Genomic DNA, 12,960 nt, shown 5'->3' on the forward strand with positions numbered 1-12,960 from the left:
CGGGTGAATGAACACTCTGCTAGATGTTGGGGATTCAGTGAAGAAAATAGAGTCCTTTCAAAGTATTTCAGTCTAGAGGGAAGAGGCAGAAATGGTCTGTTAACTATGCTATCTTTCTGGTTTGGGTGGGATTTAGCAGTCCCCAGTTGGCTTTGGTGTGAGATACATCTGTGCTTGAAACCCTAGCTTCACTTTTTATTGGCTGTGTGAATGTCACTTTGCACAAGCTATGAAATCTCCGTGAGCCTTCGTTTCTCCACATATAAACTGGTGACAATACGTCTGCCTGTAGGGCTGCTGAGGGGATTAACCATAGTGTATGCAAAGTACCTACGATAGGTTTAAGATAGGTGTTCAGAAACGCCTGATTCTGCATTGGAACCACGTTTCAAGAGTCACTTCTGCAGGATGACTTCATAGCCAAAACTTAAAGCCCTGATGAAATTAATTAGTCTTAAACAAACACTGTCTCTTTACCTCACTTTGACAGACTAAGTTTCAGGCTCTGTAATTCAATTGTTGCCAATTTGGCAACGGTAGTATTTGTTGTTCTGTTCTGTGCAGCTATGCACATTTTCAGTAACCGGAGTTATCATGCTTTGGCCACAGGGAACTGCATTTGGTCTCTTGCAAGATGCACTGAGCCCCTTTATATTTTCACATTGATTCAATAAAATGGCTCACTGTAGATGCAGCTCAGATAAGATATTTGCTGTATATTTTGTGTAACTGTTGAGTGCAAAATATGCAAATTTCAAGCTCATGTTTATGTGAATAAGCTATGGCAATGAAACAATGAAATACTTAAACATAAAATCATATACATATGATACATATATATAGGTATGCCTGCTCTACATATCTAAAAAAAAAGATGATAAAATAAGATATAAATAAATATCTTAATGTCTCTCTCTCTATAGATAGATATAAGTAATAAAACTATCAAATGATAAAACTTTCATTACAACTGCAGAGTGTTTCTTCCATTCATTCAAACTGACAGTTTGTTTTCATCTTTTATACATGCCACTGATTTGCTTTCTATAAGGTATCTATTTTGGGATGCTTTATTTCCCCTCAGCACTGGGGAATAGTTTGTCATGAGCCATCTATATCAGTATTATTCTCAGAATAGTTTGGCATGATTTGGGGATGTATGCTGCTACTGAAAAAGGGATCTAACTCCCACTCTTAGGCTCCAGTTTGTTTGAATGTCATATAGTTAGTGAAATTTTAAGCATTCTTTTCTTTAAAAAAAAAAAAACTTTCTTTTAATGTTTATTTATTTCTGAGAGACAGAGAGAGAGAGAGAGAGAGAGAGAGAGAGAGAGAGAGAGAACAAGTGGGGGAGGGGCAAAGATAGGAGGAGACAGAATCAGCAGGCTCCAGGCTCCAAGCTGTCAGCACAGGGCCCAATGCGGGCCTCAAACTCACAAACGGGGAGATCATGACCTGAGCTGAAGTTAGACGCTCAACCGACGGAGCCACCCAGGCGCTCTGCATTCTTTTCCTTCACCAGTTGAAGCTGTGTTTAGCTCTTACTACACTAAAAAACGTTTTTTTAATGTTTATTTTTGAGAGAGAGACACAGAGAGAGAGACAGAGAAAGAGGAGAGAGAGAACCCTTATTACGCTCTGCCATTTGCGAGTTTGTGAAGTTACCTAAGTTCTCTGTGTCTCAGTTTCATGTATAAACTACCTATTCACAGTGCCCACCTCTCAGTGTTTATGAGACTTAAAAGAGCTAGTACATGGAGAGTACTCAGGACAGTGCCTCGTACATGTGGTTAGGTCTGACTAAAAATTATGTATTATTATTTTAATATTTTGAATTCCTTCATGATAGATAGGGCTCATCATCTTTATGCTTTTAATACCCTAGAGCCTACAGCTTTATTTAAAAATTTTCCATTTATTTATTTATTTATTTATTTACATTTTCCTTTTAATAAAAAGAGCAATAAACAGACTTCCTTCTGGGTACCAGGGTGTGCTGAATTCAGAGAGCCTTGAAGGGCAGATGCTTTCTACTGTAAATTGCGCAGAGGTTTGCCATCTCCCACTTGTCTTAATACGGCAACTTATAACACTCATCAGATGACGATACACTTTAGGAGACACTTTGGTAGTTAGTAATCTTTTATTAATAACGTGTCTATCAACGGGTGGTCGCTTAACACACGATTCTGAAAAGCTGGGAAATAGCTGATTTCCACAGCAACTCTGTGATTGGCTTAGGTCCAATTCAGGTCGATTTTTGATTGGCTCTCGCAATGGAAAGGGTCTCTGCCTGAGCCACTATTACCCATAAGCGGCCAACATGGCTCCACAATTGGCTTTCCTGGAAGCCGGCAGACACGTGGCTACCGCAGGCCCGGCAGTACGTGGGAGGACCTAATTTTGCTTACCGCGAGAGGGCGCCGGCGGCTTCTCGTTGCTCTAGTCTCATTTCCCATAAAGCCTCCGAGTAACCAATCACCTGGCTGTCTGGATACCGCTTTCAAAGTCGGCGGGCCATTTCGCCAATCGCAAGGCAGATATCTCCCTCAGCCTGAAGATTGATGGAAAGCTTCACCAATCATTTCATTGATCTCTGCGATCTCCCCCGCCCTCGCACGGGATTGACGATCCGACCGGCCAATCGGGGACGCTCAGTCGGCGGGTGGATGAACGGGGCTCTCTGTAATGGCGGAGCGTGGCGGGGACGGGGGGGACGGTGAGCGTTTCAACCCGGGGGAGCTCAGGTAAGGGGCGCTGTCCTCCCTTACATTTCAGCACAGTGGGGCCCCAGGGGCTAGGCCTGCCGCGCGGAGATCCGCGGTCGGGGGGTGGGCGGAGGAGCCGCAGCGGCTCGGGGCCAGGACCGCATGGGGTTGGCGAAGGGGGAAGGGGAAGGTGGCTTGAATGAGAGAGCCGAGCCGGGGCTGGGCCGCGGCCTCCTGTGCCCTCTCCGGGCGCGCCCTGCGGTTTTCCCTGGGCCCCAGCGCCTCTCGCGGCCTGCGGCCTACGGGCCGGGACCGGCGTTCCCGCCTTGCGGCCCCGCCTTAGCCTCGTGCCGCCTCCGCCTCGGCCCACCTCAACCTTCCTGCCGGCTCAGCTCCGCCGAGGGCCGGGCTTTCCCCCATCGACCCCTTCCACTCGCACTTAACTCCTCGGGATCCCTCGCCACTTCTGGTTCAGCCTTCCCCACGCCCTCCGCGGCCCTCGGGGGTCCCCACGTCTGTCCTGTTCCTTCTTCGCCTCATCGCTTCTTTTTCTGAACTTCCTGTGTGTTTTCTTCCTTTCTCTCTCATCCGTTTATGCCTCATGCCGCATTTGTGAATAACAGCAATAGCGACGGCCGTTTGGTACGTGTTTCTGTGTGCCTTTGGGGTAGTTGGCTATTGTCATTTTTGCAGGCCACAGACCAGAGCCCTCTTCAGTTAAGTTACTGGCCCATCCTACAGGTGAGGAAACTGAACCTCGTAGAGGTCGAGGAAGTAGGACAAGGTCGCATTGATGGAATTGTGGCTCCAGGAAGTGGCTTGAACTCAGGCAATCAGGCTCCAGAGCCAGCAATCTGGATCGCTGTTCCATTCTCGTGCTTACGCCATTGCCCTAAAGAGTGCAGTGACCTTTCTTCCTTTGGTATCTTAGTGCCTATGGGATTTGTAATTAAGATCTGGTACAGTAAAAGTATCTTGATAAAGTAAAATTCTTTAGTTTTAGTGGTTTTTGAGGAAAAGAGATACTGAGCTTTATGTATGTTTGGTACTTTTTTTTTTTTTTCTGGATAAGGGAAAATGTCATTTCAGATGTTCAGCTCTCATTCTCAATTGTGCCATTGTCAGCATTTGAAAATGAAAAAGAGCAGTGTAGGTTATGAGGACTCTTTAGTATTGTCTGGAGCTCAAGATGAAATTGTAGAAAGAAGTGGGTATTGTTACTCAAGTGTTCAGGAAAAAACTGTCTTCTCAATTCTGAATTGTCACACAGAGAAACCCTTACTTGACAGGAGTAAAATCTTGTTTTCTCTCAGGGGCGAATTTCATATCCTTTAAACCCCATATGTACGTTAGTAATGAGTGATCAAAGTGCATTGTCAGGGTGGTTCAGTATTAGTGATGGAAAGTTTATTACTGATTGTGGTCCCAAGGGAATAGTTACTTACCTCCTTATTGGGAACATTACTTTGCATTTTAGTACTTTACAGAGTAGCCTTTTAGACTTTGTTACTAGTAGTCTAGACATTGTTGTAAAAGTGATTTGAATAGGGTTCTAAATTAGGTGTTCTCTTGCAAATATTTTAGATCTTAGCCTCCTGGGTTGGAAATTGGTTCCAGAGCATATTGTAAAAACTTTTACTTATATGAAATAACTGATTATAGCATTTCTCATGGTGTAAGAGAAATGACCTGTTTATGTGGCTTCTTTGATGGTACAAATTGAGGCTTATTTTTGTATTTGTATTCTTAATGTGTATCATGTTGTGTCTGCCATAGTGCCTGGTAAGGGAGGTGTTGGATGGATATATGGTAAATAAAAGAATATAGGAGATTACAGATGGTTTACTTATGGACCTACATTTAGTGTGTGCTTTGTGACAGTCACTGACCCAGGTACCTGCTGGCAGAGGAGCCTTGAACCAGACCAAAAACTTTTGTCCTCAAGGAGCTTCCATGCTAATTAAGATTGATCTAAATTCTAAACTGAACTAACCTCATATCAAATGAGATCAACCTCCCAAGTGTGAAGAGACTTGTTCAAGGTCACTGAGTAATTGGTAGGGTCTAGGTCTCCTCACAGTCTTACCACATAATTTGACTCCCATATATCATGATGTAGCATCTCTCTATTTTTGTCCTTCCTGTTAAAGTATTTGCAGCATTGTCTTCACCACTGGGGAGATTGTATATCCTAGGGAGATACATTTGTTCTTGTAAAAAAAAAAAAGAGTCTTCTATTCTTGTAAGGAGCCTTCTGTTTTCCAAAAAGGTTAGAAGTGGTAGGGATGCAAATAACCTACAGTAGACAAAATTTATTTAGAGGTCCAAATGCCACCTGTCCCTTAATGGTTGAAGACCATTAAGAACGCTTTTGTAGAGTCGTATTTGTATAGATCTTTTATCCAAGGCCTTTGTTTACCTGTTAATACTTTGTCTGATGACAAGGTACTTGGTAGTCTCAATTTCCTCAACTGTAAAATGGGAATAAGAATACGCTGGTGCTACCACTAGCCAGCTGCCTTAAACAAGGTATTTTTCTGTGCCATAGTTTCCTTTGTAAAAATGGTGCCAAACTTACCTAAGTGGTAAGTTTATGAGGATTGTGAGGACTACAAGAATTAGTACAAACACCGTCCATGTAACCGTGCTTGGTATATAGGAAGTACCCAGTTTACATGACCATTGCAAGAGTAATGCTTGAACAGTTACCGTCCTGGGCCCTGGGATGCAGCAGTATGCCAAAGAGGATCTTAGATACTAGCGGGTGGAGAGAACACAGAAGTAAACAAGTGAAAGATTTCTTCGTAACATGTATCATAATTGAAAACGCAAATTGGGTTACGAGCCAGAGAGGGACTGGGTTTGGGGTGAGAAAAGAGTTTGAGGTAACATCTGAAGTGAGGCCGAATGAGAAGGAGCCAGTTATGTAGACGTCTGGGGTAAAGCATGCCAGGCCGAGGGAACAAGTGCACAGGCTTCAAGGTAATGAACTTTTATTTAAAGTATTTGATCAAAAAATAGGTCGGTAGAGGTCAGGTTATATAGATTCTAATAATAGTAATTATAGTAATGTAGCTAACACTACAGTATAGCTAGCTTTCTCACATTAATACCATTTAACACTTACTGCTGTTACACTAATGTTATGGCCACAGTAATAATAACTCCTGCTTACAGGGGGCTTAAGTGTTAGGTGCTCTTCCAAGTACTTTATTAGTTCATTTACTCCAACTTGAAGTTTCTGGTGAGGTTGTTGGGATGCAACTGCGTGTACAGAGAGCTCAACATGTGTGCTATACATATCTGACATCAGAAGGTGGCACCTTTAGGCTGTTGATGGAGGAGATTCTGTGAATTTTGTCACCATTTTTAGTGGCAGACTTGAAAGTTAAGCTGTCTGGTCAAATTGACATTGCTTTTTGAAGTTGAGCACTGTGCTAGGTAATGATAATTTACTGGGTAGCATATGCTATCCTAAATGCTTCACAGGGATTATCTCATTGAACGGTGAGATAGGAGATAGGTCTTATTTCTCTGCCCCTGCTAATTTACTTTAGTATACTAATACTGAGTATACTCAGGCTCAGAAATTATGTAACTAGCCTAACAGCAAAAGGCAGAGTCCTGATTTGACTTTTTTGTGATTCAAAAGCCTCACCGCTTAACTTCAGCCTGTAACTAGGAAGTGAAAATCTAAAGAAAGAATTACTGTAAATTTTTCTGAAAAGGGAGAGGCAGATTCAAAGGAAATCAGAAGATTAAGGTACATTATTAACTTGAGACTGAAACACAGTATCTTTCCTTAGTGGTTCACTTTTTTTCTGCCCAGGGGTTAAGACTTTCCTGTCTGTCTTTAGGGAGTGTGTATAATATGAAGACTGATTATTTTGATCCCATCCTTACTTCTTTTTGCCGTCACCATTATTACCTCATACTTTGCAATCCTGAGTGCAGGATAATTTGCAAATTTGGTTAAATACTCTTGGAATAGTAGCTCTTGGATGTGTTTACAATCCTAGTGTTCTCATGGAAGTCATACTGGTTCTTAGGATTTTTTTGTGACAGAATTGAATTACAGTGTGGAAAATTTAGAGAAAGTTCAAAGGATAATCTTAAGCAGAGGGTTGAAGGATGTAGGAAAGTTGCAAGAGCCTGGTGAGAAGAGAGTATGAAAATGATTATTTTCAGATATACATAAGGAATGTAACTATTAATCTCATGGGCACAAAAATGTAAATTTCATATATAAAGAGAGTTATAGTAGCTTTTCAGAAGAATAAGGAAATTATATTAAAAATAATTTTTATAATGTGTATACCCTACTTGTAAGGTAACTTAGGTACAATAGTGCCTAAATATTGGCTTATTCAACGAATATTGAGACCTACTATGTGCTGGGAATATACAGGAGAGCAAGACAATTCCTGCTCTAGAGAGGCTTACATAAACAGCATGGTGTAGTGTTTAAGAACTGTTTGCCTGTGTTCAAATCCTGGTTTTACTGCTGAACCAGCTGTGAGGTCTTGGGCAAGTGATACTTCTCTGTGCCTTAGTGTCCTCATCTTTAAAATGAAGTTGATAATGCAGTTGACCCTTGAACAATGTGGAGGTTAGGGATGCTGTCCCACCCCCCACAATTTGAGAATTGAAATATAGCTTTTGACTTCCCCAAGACTTAACTATTAATAGCTTACTCTTGTCTGGGACCCCTTACCCATAACATAAGCAATTGATTAACATGTATTTTGTATGTTAAATGTATTATATAGTGTATTCTTACAATAAAATAAGCTAGAGAAAAAATGTTAAATCACAAGGAAGAGAACATAATTTAGTACTGTACTGAATTTAATAAAAAATTATTCGCCTGTAAGTGGGCCCGTGCAGCTCAAACCTGTTTTGTTCAAGGGTCACCTGTAGCATCCATCTCACGGCGTTAAGATGGTTAAATGAGGGGCACCTGTGTGGCTCAGTCGGTTAAGTGTCCGACTTTGGCTCAGGTCATGATCTCGCGGTCCGTGAGTTCGAGCCCTGCGTCGGGCTCTGTGCTGACAGCTCAGAGCCTGGAGCCTGTTTCAGATTCTGTGTCTCCCTCTCTCTGACCCTCCCCCATTCATGCTCTGTGTCTCTCTCTGTCTCAAAAATCAATAAACGTTAAAAAAAAAAAAAAAAGATGGTTAAATGACTTAAAAAGAGCTTAGAGCACTGCCTGATACATGGTAGCATAAAATATTTTTAAAAATTTTGTTTTTTAAAAAAAGCACTTGTGAGAGGAGATAGGTAATACCATTTATGTGTTACTTCCTCTCTGTTTAAATGCCATGGGAAAAATAAACCAGGGTGATGACCTAGAGGTTGAAGGATGGGATGGGGTTCAGTGTAGCCAAGGGCTTGTCCTTTAGTTAAAGAATATTCATGATCTCTTAAGCTGCTACCCCCCACCCGCTGTAAAAACTTTGTACTTGGAAGTAATTTCCAAAAGTTGCAAAAATGAAGTTAATACACTTAGGGTTAATATTTTACCTCTCTGCCTTATTATTTGCACGTATGCATGTTCTCTTTTACTCTGAACCATTTGAGGGTAAGATATAGTTAAGTGTCTGTTTTCTAAGAATGGACATACTCTCCTCTCTAATGGTAAGTTATCAACTTCATAAATTTACACATATAACAGTACTTACTCTCCATATCCCAGCGTTGCCCATTACTTCACTATATCCTATTAGCATGTCTTCTCTCTAGTACCGAATCCAGTCTAGAGTTAGTATTGTGTTGTCATGTCTTTAGCGTCATTTAAAATCTACGACATTTCCACAGCCTTCCTTTGTCTTTTATGTATAACATTGACATTTGTGAAGAATACAGCCCTCATTCTCCCTTTTTAATGGAACATTCCTCATTTTGCATTTGTCTAATATTTCCTCATTATTAGATTGAGGTGCTCGGAATAGGTGATTGTGTATCCCTCTCAGTCACTTGGTGTCCTTTTGTCCATTTACCTATCTATCTATCTATTTATGAGAGAGAGCGAGAGCGTGCTCGCATGAGCCGGGAGGGCAGAGGGAGAGGAAGAGAGAATCTGCAGGCTCCACATCCTGCGAGGAGGTGGACGTGGGGCTCCATCTCACTACCTTGAGATCATGACCTGAGCCAAAATCCAGAGTCCAAAGCTCAACTGACTGAGCCAGCCAGGTGCGCCCCCATTTATTCTTTTTAGGTGATAATAATTTTGATCACTTGGTCAGGGTGTTGCCCAGTTTCCCTAATATGTAGTTGATGTTTCTTCATCCTGCCCTGCAACTGCAAATAGCATGTGGGGAGACATTTTAAGACCATCAGATATCATCCTTATCCAGATTTCCTCCTGGATTTGGTGACCACTGATCATTCTTACTGATGCACTTTTTACCACGATGGTTGTGAAATGATGACTTTCCAGCTCCACTTGATCTTAAGGGCCTCTTAAGTTTGATTTTAATTAGAGATGAATAGCTATATTTTATATGTTTGAGAAGGAAAAATTTATACATTGCTTTCCTACACAGGATGGCTCAACAGCAGGCCTTGAGGTTCCGAGGCCCGGCTCCCCCACCAAATGCAGTGATGCGAGGCCCACCACCTCTCATGCGACCTCCTCCCCCTTTTGGTATGATGCGAGGCCCTCCACCACCACCTCGGCCCCCCTTTGGACGTCCTCCTTTTGATCCCAATATGCCGCCAATGCCTCCTCCAGGAGGGATTCCTCCACCAATGGGCCCTCCACACCTCCAGGTAAAGAGTGTAGAAGTTGTCATTTGTTTGTCAGTGTCAGTATTGATATTGTGTATGAGTTTTGCTTAAAAACTTGTTCTTAGTTTCATTTATAGGAAAATGGGAGCTAAAGAGAACATCCATATGTAAATGTGTTGCTCCAAAAGCAGTAGTAACAACATAATTAGTATAGAAATTCTGAACGGGAATTTATTAGATGGTGAAAAACCATAGAAAAACATACATATAAAACTAGGAATCAGTAGGGTAGTTCTTACCTGCCTTATATCTTGAGAATTGTCTCTAGTAATCTGTCTTTATGGGAAATGAAGTTTGAAATATTAATACATAGAGTGGGGGGTAATATGTTTTCAATGATAAATGTTGCCAGTAAGTATTTAAATATTATTTGTATTTGTATTTCTGAGCAGTTCTCCCAGGAAAATGATGCCTAGGATAGAATTTAGATTTTGTCTCCCTGGGGGAAAAGTAGGGTTATCTCACAATTTTAGAAATAGAATTATTGTGGGATTTCCTTAAATAAAAACTTTTCTGGTATTTTAACCTGAAGCATAATATTCTACTCTAGTTTATGTAGACTCCGTTATCTGTCTGAAATGATGTCATGAAGGTATCAAGTCTCAAATGTCTACTTTTGAGAATGTGTTCTTTTTGTTTGAGTATATATCTTTGTTTTCTTACTTTATCCAGTCTGCACACCCCTGAAACCAAATAAATACAGTGCTGTCATCTGCCCTCCATTTGCTTGGATAATCAAGAATGAACTTACTAAAAATAGAAAAGGGTAATGATGTAGCATTTAAGCGATGTTAACTCAGTGTAGATAGGGTTATATTTATGGAAGAGACACAAAATTTTAATATTTTGCTTAATAATTGTATTGCCTTCCAAGTAATGAATAGTTCCTACCCCCACCCTTAAACAAAATGTTAAATGCTTTTATATTTCCTTGAAGATTAGAAGAAATCACTTTTTGACCTACTGACTGTGGTATAACTTGTTATAGGTGGATTTTTTCTTATTTGTGCTTTCAAGAGTTAAATCTACTTGTAGAATATTGTAAAATGTAATGGACTGATGTAACCCTCTAATGGAAATAAATCAGATGTTGTAATGCGATACTTTCTAATGTTGTGAAGCTTTTCTTGTTCTCCGTGGATAATTGTGTGGTTTTACTTTAAATCCAAATGATTTCCAGCTAACGGTGCATGAGACCTATTTGGGGTGGTTATTTCAGAGAACATGGGTCTGTGTGCTGATGCTGGAAAGACATGAAACTGAATCCAGAAAATCCTGGAGTATGGAAAAGAAGACATTTTTAGGAAAAGGAAATGCATTTTCACATTATTATAGTGTCCATTGCATGACACAGAATAAGATGCTTTGAATAATTGAATTTTAATGTTACTCATAAATTATAGAGGAAATCTTTTTAGTTCCTTTTCAGAATCTGTTTTTAAATGTCAGGCCACTTTTCTGCTAAGATATAGCAGTTTCAGTTAAATTGTTTGGTTGAGGGTCTTGTGTCAGCAGTCATTGAAGAATGACAGTGAAGGAATTATCAGAGATAGGATTGGATCAGTAATAGCTCCAGGATTTTTTTTTTTTTAATTTATTTATTTTTGGGACAGAGAGAGACAGAGCATGAACGGGGGAGGGGCAGAGAGAGAGGGAGACACAGAATCGGAAACAGGCTCCAGGCTCTGAGCCATCAGCCCAGAGCCTGACGCGGGGCTTGAACTCCCGGACCGCGAGATCGTGACCTGGCTGAAGTTGGACGCTTAACCGACTGCGCCACCCAGGCGCCCCGGATTTTTTTAAATTATAGTGTTATGTCATTTAAATTCTTATTTTCCACTAAAAGTAAAATGGGTAACTATTTGATTGTGTCTTTTAAAAGTTACTGATGTTTATGTGTTTGAGCTACATTATTAGTATTGCTTCAAAAAATAGAAAATGACGAATATTTTCCTAGCTTATAGTTGCTTCTTACGGGAAAAGAGAAAAAAAGGGTTAGGTAGAGCCGATTTTTCTTTTCTTAGAAAATTATTTATAAAATAATGTTTCTGTTATGGTTGGTTCCTGCGATAGGTGACCTATGGAGGCATTGGTGTGCCTAGTGTTAAACAAGATCTATGACTCATTTTTTTTCCTTTTGAAAAGTAGCCAGTGCCCACTGTATGAAATATGCAGTTAAAGTGTAAAGAATAAAGCAAGATTCACCCATAATGCTATTCACCCTGTTAGTATTTTCATATATTTCCTTCTAGTGTGTTTAGTAGTCATCTTTGTTAAAGAGTAACTTCTATAACCTTGATGAATATATTTGCATGGACTAGTTTTTACTACTAGAGTGAAATTAGTTTCTCTTATAGTACTTGATGTTTGGGTAGAATTTACTAATTTGAAGGTAAAAAAGAGAAGTACAAATGACCATTATTATTGTTGTTAATTAACAGAGACCACCTTTTATGCCTCCACCCATGGGAACCATGCCTCCTCCTCCGGGTATGATGTTTCCACCAGGAATGCCTCCTGTGACTGCTCCTGGTACTCCAGCACTGCCTCCTACTGAGGAGATATGGGTTGAAAATAAAACTCCAGATGGGAAGGTAAATTATAAAGTATATTTAGGTTGTGATCTTGGTGACAAGAGTAAAAGTTAAGAGTTCTGGCAGGTGGAGATCAACGACAGTATCCTTGCCAATTAAAATGAGTCTCAGATAAGCACTGGATAGGGTAGAACTCAAGAAAGGCTCACTGGATTAAACTTCTGCACAGACATAAGGTTGTCTGGAGTGCTTGTATATGTTCGTCTGTGATTCTGAGTCCCCAAAGTAACTCTGAGGTTTAGTGTTTGCCAGGAGGACTTCTGGAACTCAGCATATAAGAGTACTCACAGCTAAGACTAATTACAGTGAAAGGATCCAAAGCAAAACCAGCAAAGGAAAAAAGGTACATGGGGCAAAGACTGGAGGAGACCAAGCACAAGCTTCTAAGAATCCTGTCAGTGGAATTACATAGGGCATGTTTAATTTCTCCAGCATGGAATGGTTACAACATGTGTGAAGTGTTGTCTACCAAGGAAGCTCACCTGAGCCAAGGTGGTTGTGGGTTTTCAGGGAATGATGGGAACCCTCTTAAAATTCAGGTTTCCAAATGCCAGTCTCATGCCAGCTTTGCAAGCAGGGCTTTCTGAAGAGAGCATTCTAAGGCCTGCTTTTAACTTTCCGCATAAAATAGAACCTTGATTTTCCTTTTTGTGTTAAAAATATAGTGTGCTCATTATAGAAAATCAGGGGAAGGGGGAGAAGGGGAAAATTACTTAATAGTTTCATACCTATCATTACCTATGGTTTCAACAGCCAGTTTCTCTTCTCTAAGCTTTTTTTCCCTCTTTTCTACGTTTTTTGTTTTTTTTTGTTTGTTTGTTTTGTTTTTTAATATTTCTTAAGAGAAGGTATAGTTGCATCAGTGTTTT

The 12,960-nt window shown here is 40.4% G+C and overlaps 1 protein-coding gene across 8 annotated transcripts in view; it reads left to right on the forward strand.

Annotated features, from left to right (window-relative positions):
- Positions 1 to 2,459: 2,459 nt before the first annotated feature.
- TCERG1 (transcription elongation regulator 1) overlaps positions 2,460 to 12,960 on the forward strand; it is a 60,970-nt gene continuing 50,469 nt past the window's right edge. For 5 of the 8 annotated variants that reach the window (XR_006715833.1, XM_045492761.1, XM_045492792.1 and 2 more), the window contains exons 1-3: positions 2,621 to 2,747; positions 9,254 to 9,479; positions 11,939 to 12,091. Coding sequence is in view for 7 of the 8 variants with exons in the window: in XM_045492761.1 (XP_045348717.1) it covers positions 2,689 to 2,747; positions 9,254 to 9,479; positions 11,939 to 12,091 (438 nt within the window). In the remaining variant the exon portion in view is untranslated. Of the gene's footprint in view, positions 2,748 to 9,253; positions 9,480 to 11,938; positions 12,092 to 12,960 lie in introns of all 8 variants that reach the window. The other 3 variants (XM_045492782.1, XM_045492802.1, XM_045492771.1) reach the window with 2 other exon arrangements.

Source organism: Leopardus geoffroyi, chromosome A1, assembly GCF_018350155.1.
Source record: "Leopardus geoffroyi isolate Oge1 chromosome A1, O.geoffroyi_Oge1_pat1.0, whole genome shotgun sequence".
Taxonomy (NCBI): Eukaryota; Metazoa; Chordata; class Mammalia; order Carnivora; family Felidae; genus Leopardus; species Leopardus geoffroyi.